The sequence below is a fragment of the Symphodus melops genome (assembly GCF_947650265.1).
Source record: "Symphodus melops genome assembly, chromosome: 1".
In the NCBI taxonomy this organism is placed as follows: Eukaryota; Metazoa; Chordata; class Actinopteri; order Labriformes; family Labridae; genus Symphodus; species Symphodus melops.
In genome coordinates, this window is record NC_136691.1 from 47,884,900 (window position 1) to 47,892,884 (window position 7,985).

Below are 7,985 nucleotides of genomic sequence, written 5' to 3' on the forward strand. Positions count from 1 at the left end.
CATTCTTCGCCTCATCAATTGAAACCGGTCGGTGAGCTAAGCTGATGGTCTGGCAGCGAGCCAGTGGGGGGGGGGCTTTGGAGGAGGGGGATGTATCGTGGGCTTCCCCTATGATAATGAGCAAGTGTAGATATTTGAATTGTTTGTATAGCTACATTAATATAAACAAAACGTGCCTTTTCATTCCAGTGAGCCTCATGGGATCATCAACTTTTAATACATCATTGCAACATATTGTTCAAATCCTGTTAGGCAGCAAGGGTGTGAGCAACATGATGTTCACACCAGTGCCACAGCTACTGGATACGTTTCATGGATTCCTGCGTCAGACGTGCACACCCCACAATGGCTAAAACGCGCAACGTGAGAAGCCTACTACGACTTCATTCAGCTTTGCCACGCCTTTCAACGTAAACAAATGGGGGCTTGACCAATAAGATGCCCGATAGATCAGCCGATGATCAGATGACTGAAAAGGAGAAACTATTTAAAACTCTAATCACACACTTGATGCTAGTTTATACATTTCTAGAGCGGTTCTTTCACAGGCGCGCACCGGAACGCACCACCGGCTCTACTGCTCTTTGTCATCACTGGATCTAAACTCCACCACCTTATCGCGCTACCTCGGGCAATATAGAGAGAGATTTTATATTTCCTGGACGCTTTTAATTACACCTCACTCCTCTGTGACTGAGAAATGAATCATAAAGCCCTTTTACTGTGGATTTTCCTGCAGTGTGCCTCTGCGCTTTTTTCATCTGCTCTTGGTGAAAACGCTGTTCTTCAAGGTAAGAAGACTGCTTTGTGTCTTTTGCTCATTCATTTGTATGTGTATTTGTATTTTCCCAACCTCTATGGATATTGTCAAATCCTGACAGACATGGGAAGAAGGCTAACCCGCAAATAGGAAATATCTGCGACTAAAATGTGTGATAAGTTGCCAACATTTTTTTTTAATTCCCCCAAATACCAAGCTTGATTAATGTGCATCTTTTAGACTATTATGCTAAATTGCAATTCCGAGCAAGTGTGGCGGAAGAGAGGGTGAAACGGAAAAACGGGGATGGATTAAAAAAAAACCCCGTATCGACGACGTGTCCTTTTTGGGAGGGCAGCAGCTTTGACGCAAACCTCCGAGTGTAGGACGCACAACGCCACGTCTGTGTGAACTACTTGGAAAGATGTTCCGCTGAATCCGCGTTTTACCACTGACCGCTCCGCCGTGTCTATACAACAGCTGAAGTCATTTTAGTCTGTGTGGCCAGTTACCAGAGGGTGTTGAGTTCATTTAAATTCAGATCTGACGTTTGACATTTGCCCAATCCTGACTGGTTTTTAGTTTATTGCACTCTTCACCCAGAAACGAACACAAAGGCCACATGTTACAGGTCTGTCCAGTGTGTTAATGGTCGTTTTTAAAAAAGCAATCTTGGCATAAATTTAGTTCTTTAGAAAAACTGAGTCTAAATGAGGGCATGCTGCTTCAGTCACATTCTTTAATTGTACCGTTTTAACCTCAGGGCTGCGCGTACAGTGTTGAGTGTGATATAATTATAGGAGCTTAGGCCGCAACTATGTAAGAGAGGGAGCGGATGATTTAATAGATGAGAAGACGGCTGACGGTGATATTTTGGCTCTGTGCCTGTGTCTCCGGTACAACTTGCACCCAATCGGCATTTTAGATCAGATGTTGGCTGTGAAGCAAAGCCATTGGTTGCCTCAGCCGCTCCCTGAGAGTGTGAGAGATGATTGGTTGAGTGGTTTCTGGGTCGTGGGTTTGAAAATAAAGAATAAAAGATTTGATCCAACCCCATTTCATTGTGTGCATAACAAAAACGGAAAAAAAGTATAAACCAAACAGTTCCCTTTTGTGTAATTTCAGGTTTGGAAGAATCGTCAACAGACAACAATGGTCCCAATGGCATCAAGTACAACATGAGAAAGAGTTTAGACCTGGACCACGAAGGTTGTTACCTTCAGACTGGCAAGAAGGAGTGTCTATCAGAGTGTGGCTTCAACGCTACAGCAAAAACCATCTTTATTATCCATGGCTGGACTGTAAGTTTATATCTTTTTTTTCTTTTTTACTCAGTTACACTCTCTTTTCTTCTGGATCTGGGTCAGACAAACTGCTGCCTAAATGAGTTAAGGAAACTTGTGTTTTGCAAAGAAGAAAATATTGTCTCTGAGCCCAGACTGCTTTGATTGTTGGAATTTATCATGTGGATGTGAGCTGTGTGCAGAGTGACACAGAATGGTCACCAGGTTTGAGAAATCTGGCTGTCTGACTGAAGAATGAATGAATAACTCCTGTTATTGTTCTCTCTCTCAGATGAGTGGGATGTTTGAGAACTGGATGCACAAGCTGGTGTCTGCAGTGATGCAGCGGGAAATGGAGGCCAACGTGGTGGTTGTAGATTGGATATCAATGGCCCAGCAACTGTACCCCGACGCGGTCAACCACACCCACTCCGTTGGCCTTGATATTGCAGCCTTGATCAACTGGCTTCAGGTGTGTTCAGTCATCTCTGCGCCTTAAACACTAGGGAAATTAGTAAACCCTAATATGAAACTACAAATGAGTGTTCAAACCATCAACGCAAGTCATGCAGCTGCATCACTTGGTTTCCATTGAGGTTTTGATAACGCAAGGAAAGTTTTCACAGAAATGCCACTTTACACTCTGCAGACCACATGCATGTTTTCACTGACTTTTTTTTACATAGCATGTTCCAATAAGGTAAAGGTTTCTTTAGTATGTTGTGTAGGGCAGATCGATGGTCTCATACATTCTCATACGTTTGGGGTTGTGTTTCTGTAAATGATTTTATGTTAGTGTGCGATGTAGTAGTTTCAGTCAGTAATTCTGAGTGACAGCTCAGCAGCGGAGTACCTGCAGATCCATAAAAACATGTCCAACTCAAACCTTTGGATCTATAGAGGACAGTAGCTCAATTTCTTTTGAGACATGTCTCCACTGATTCTATAATCAGGATGTTTTGTGTTTTTATTTTTTGAGATGAGCACTCATTAGAAAGGTAATGGGGATCCTTTTATTTTCTCTGAGGCAAAGACGACAACTACCTTTTAGCAAGACTGACACAAAATTGGACAGAGCACATGGTATTCCAAGTGAGGAGAGATTCAGGCATCCTGCCATGTAGTTGTAAATGTAGACAAAAGAGTGTTTCACGGAGACAAAGTGAGACAGATGGTTGAGGCTCGGTTGCATTGAGGGGACTTTCGGTAGATTCTGTTCGGGTTAACTGAGCTTGGCTCAGCTGCAGGCATGACTGATCATCAGTGGCTGAAATCCAGGATTTGTTCAGTTTTAGTTTGTGTCGAGATGGCAGATGCTAATCTTAGTGTTGTTTTCTTTGACAGGATGAGCAGCAACTTCCTTTGGAGAAAGTTCACCTGATTGGCTACAGTTTAGGTGCTCATGTAGCCGGTTATGCAGGAACATTTGTGCGAGGGACCATCGGCAGAATTACTGGTAAGTTCAGTGAAAATTAAATGTGCAATAAAAACTCCTTAAAGAGGTTGCTGCCTCATTTAACGCTCCTTCTGTGTCCTCTTTATTTCTGATAGGTCTGGACCCAGCAGGACCGATGTTTGAGGGTGTAGAGGAACGGCGGCGTCTCTCCCCTGATGATGCTGACTTTGTTGATGTTCTGCACACATACACTCGAGAAGCTTTGGGTGTCAGCATCGGGATCCAGCAGCCAATTGGTGACATTGATATCTATCCCAATGGTGGTGATGTGCAGCCCGGCTGTGGTCTGGGTGATGTGCTGGCAGTGGCTGGAAGTAAGTTCTTATTAAAGAAAACCCCTTTTTTCACTCAATAGTTTATTACTGCAGGTTAATCTTATTGTATTCCTATATAGATTTACCAAGATCTAATATAATTATAACCAGCCTTCATCTACCAAACCTAACCAGCCATCCTCAATTTCTCCAGATTTCATGGAGGCAGTGAAGTGCGAACATGAACGTGCAGTGCACTTGTTTGTGGACTCCTTAATGAACAAGGACCACATGAGCTTTGCCTTCCAGTGCACTGGCCCCGATCGCTTCAAGAAGGGTATCTGCCTCAGCTGTCGTAAAAATCGCTGCAACAATATCGGCTACAACACAAGAAAAATGCGCAAGAGGCGCAACAGTAAAATGTACCTGAAGACACGTGCTGACACTCCCTTTGGAGGTGAGTTCAAACAAGGATGCAGGAACTGCAGTCAGTTATCTTTTACTACCTACAACAAAACTGATAAGAATTACTACAGTTATTTATATTTAACCTCTGCGGTTGAAATGTTTTATGATTCAATGACTGGCAGTGGAAATTACTATTGTAAACAAATCAACAGTGGATCAATCATTTACTCTGTTTTCATTTCTGTTAAGGCTACCACTACCAGATGAAGATGCACGTGTTCAATAGAAATCAGGCAGATGATTCAGACCCCACCTTCTACGTCCAGTTATATGGAGCCCACAATGACACCACAAACCTTTTTGTTGATGTGTAAGTAGCAGGATTGTAATTCTACCATTTTCTGATGACGTACACTACAGTTCATGTACAAACGTGTAGCTCACTGACCTTTTTCTATAGAAACGCACAACTGCAGGAATATACATCTGGAATCTGAACTTGAACTGTGTTGGTACTAGGCTTAGACCAGTAGAGGAACTCCTGTTAAGTTTCTAATGTTAAAGGGTTTGACACAACCATGTACATTTTAAAGAATGTAAGGTGTTTTTCTGCAGAATAAAAATAAAATGACTTTCGAGTTCAGTTCTTTGGGGACCTAACCTAATTTCTTCTTTTCTTCTAGTCATGATACCAACACGATTGGACTGAACCTGACAAACACCTTCTTGGTGTTTACTGAGTCTGATATTGGTGACCTGCTTAAGATCCGCCTCAGCTGGGAAGGAAATTCTGAATCCTGGAACTCTCTCTGGAAGTCATTTAAGAAAAACTTTTGGGCCTGGAATCCTAAGCCTCCCAAACCTGTACTAGAAGTCCGCCGTATTCGTGTGAAAGCTGGAGAAACTCAAAAGAAGTAAGAATGAGCTGCTTCACATGAAAAATGATTGATTTTTATTGAAACGTATATACTGACATTACTTTTTTTGTGTTGTTATAGGTTTACATTCTGTGCCCAAGACCCTTCAAAAACTGAAATTTCACCAGGGGACTCCGTTACTTTTGTGAAATGTCGTGATGGCTGGGAAGTGAAACCAAGAAAACGGTATGAAATGTTTTAAAATGTTGGGATATTCGTGATTGAATTTTTTTTTAAAATTTTTTAAACAAACTTCATATAATCATACTTAATAAATTTAAATTGCTTTTGTTTGGCAGGCTGGCCATGTAACGACTCCAACAATCAATGCACCATAACCATGGGGGACCCAACATGGATTGGAGAAGAACTGTCTTCTCTTTATTTGAGCACTTTTCGTAGGAGGAAGATTGATCAGCGCACGATGAAGGGGGCTTGACTGTATTCTGAACTGCACCTGGAAGGTTTCTGCTGATTTCTGGAAACGAGGACTCTCGGGTCTGTTGAGCCTATTAAGGCGGCTGAAAAATGAGGCGCATCATTGAATCAGGAGGCAATCCTAAAACGTGTTGAGATTGCCAGTGGAGCTGCAGAACGTTCCTTTTGTGTGAACTAGTCGGATAGAAAACAGATCTGTGCCAGTGGATATACACCAGCAAATGTAGTCGCTGTACTGTACATTTTTAAATATCTTTTATTTATAAAAAAAAAAATGGAAGCACTGCAAGACCAACTTTATTTATCAGAGCACATCCCATAATGAAGCATGTGTTGAATGCATTTCTCCTAGATGCAGTATTTTTGTGTGTATGTTGTGTGTGGTAAATGCGCGCGTTTGTTTGTGCTTGTTGTGACCAAGACGTGTGTGCCTTTCTGCTCAGAGATTACTGATACACTGTATAACTGAAGGAGATCCCTGATCTCATTGCACAGAGTCTGAGGTTTTGTGCAAAGTGTTACTGTTACTGTATGTGGCTTATTTTGGGTGTGTATATGTATATACTGTAAATAACTTTTTGGAAAAATAAAATAAAATTTCACGTCCTTTCTAGAAACTGTTCCCTTTGCTTTCATTTGAACCCCTTAAACAGCTTGTGTACTGTTTTAGTGCCTTTATAGACAGTCCCCTACAAGGGCTGGAATTATATCTGAAAGATGCAAAGATTTCTGGATTCTTAAATTACCATTTGATTCCTGAAATTATTTCTTTTCCTGTTAGCTTTCTACTCCATTGATGGAAAAATAAGAACATAGCTACTGTAAACCCAAGCACGAAAACTGCTTATGAAAACTAAATTGCAATACTATTGGCTTAACTATAACTCCATTGAGTAAGTGTTACAATGACCTCCTTTAGTAAGAAGTCTTTCTTTTGTTTTACAGTATGAGTAGTGCTTTCATGTTTAGACACGTAAACACTAAATCTAGTCTTCCAACATCAAGGTAAAGCTCTCTAAAACATCCTCACTGAATTGTGTGGATTAAAAAAATCAGGAATGCCGTCAACATTCCTGAGTGATAATGACACATTAAAATGTGTTGGTGCATGAGGCAATGAAGTGGAAACATCCTGCTGAGCTTTTTTCCCCACCTCATTTATATTGAAACCTCATAAGAGAAACTGAACAACAGAACGTTTAGTGAACTGTGTCACACGATCCTCTGTCCTGTCATGTTTCACTTAAATACCTGAAAGCTGAGTGAGAAGAGGGATGCCTTTTGAAGTATGCAACATGTAACAGCACTTCACATTTGTTGTAGCTGCTATGTGTTAGCTTGAGTATCCGTCCTTAGCTTGAATGCTATATGCCTTCTTAAAGCTGTATTTATCCTCAATGCTCTGTTCTTCTCTTTTGTGGATCACATTGCCACGGTGACCCAATTTCCTTTAGACAGGAAACCTGCAGTAACACCACAAGTCTGCTGTTGCTTAGAGCATGTATCTGCCATGCATGCCCCCTCACCAACCAATATGCCACCCAGTCTTGGTTTGGTGACTCACTTTAGTTGGCTTCAAAGTCATAGAGTTTTCTTAACGCCCTTGATACCATCTGTCTTCCACATACAACAAACCACGACCTCTTCAGTCACAGTTTGGATGGACAGTAAAGCAAGTCAAACTTTTTCTGGTGTTTGCCAGTAAAAATAACATTACGGCATCAACCCAAAAGGATGGTGTAAACTTGTTAGCACTGAAGTCATTGATGGCTCAAGGCTACTTTGCTCTAGTTTCACACAGAACTTCTTCAGCAATAAGATCTAAATTAGTGTATGCTGGCATTTATTTTAATCTAGTTAACTCAAGTCAATATTGTTTATTGGTCTCCGGCATAACATGCAAATGTGGCTCTTTTTGTCTTTCTTCAGTCTCTCATTCTTGGTTAATGACAGTTAGCATTGATCTATCCAAAGGCAACAAAATCCAGCTGATAGCTAACGTGGGAACTAGCTGAATCTCTGTGCCTGTGTATTATAATAGTACTACTTTAAAAATCCTGCAAGGGGACTTTTTTTTTGTAATTCTCAGATGCACCTTGTCCTATTCTAGTCAGACAGATTTGGATCAATCCGGACTCAGGTTAGGTCAATAAACAATTTATGTAACATAGTAAAGGTCAAGGCTTCAAAGGCATAGTATTTTTCTTGCAAACGCTAAATTACTGTCAGTAATGTGGCAAGCTCTAAATATGCTATCCGTATTTAACAAACTGGATGGAGATTTAACAATAGATAAGAACTACTGGTAGCCACAACGTAGAAGCCAGTAACTAGCTTCTACGTCATGCCATGCCATGTCATGCCAAAAATTTTAAATTGATGAATGAACTACAGCTACTTAGCCTGGCAACCCAACCTACAGTATGTTACATGTTCTGTTACTCTGACTGCTTGTACATCTCGTCAGTC

The 7,985-nt window shown here is 41.1% G+C and overlaps 1 protein-coding gene across 1 annotated transcript; it reads left to right on the top strand.

Annotated features, from left to right (window-relative positions):
- Positions 1 to 458: 458 nt before the first annotated feature.
- Positions 459 to 6,133, top strand: LOC306841252 (endothelial lipase-like). The gene is made up of 10 exons (XM_079371033.1): positions 459 to 791; positions 1,865 to 2,061; positions 2,336 to 2,515; positions 3,388 to 3,499; positions 3,595 to 3,813; positions 3,968 to 4,210; positions 4,411 to 4,531; positions 4,845 to 5,075; positions 5,160 to 5,264; positions 5,378 to 6,133. The coding sequence occupies exons 1-10, from the start codon at positions 701 to 703 to the stop codon at positions 5,388 to 5,390; spliced, it is 1,512 nt and encodes a 503-aa protein (XP_079227159.1). The 5' UTR covers positions 459 to 700; the 3' UTR covers positions 5,391 to 6,133.
- The last annotated feature ends 1,852 nt before the right edge of the window (positions 6,134 to 7,985 follow it).

Bases quoted from the DNA above. Each gene is read 5' to 3' on its own strand.
- LOC306841252 (XM_079371033.1), top strand. From the start codon at position 701: ATGAATCATAAAGCCCTTTTACTGTGGATTTTCCTGCAGTGTGCCTCT. The intron at 2,516-3,387 runs GTGTGTTCAGTC...TTTCTTTGACAG, and splicing joins CCTTGATCAACTGGCTTCAG to GATGAGCAGCAACTTCCTTT. The intron at 4,532-4,844 runs GTAAGTAGCAGG...CTTTTCTTCTAG, and splicing joins ACAAACCTTTTTGTTGATGT to TCATGATACCAACACGATTG.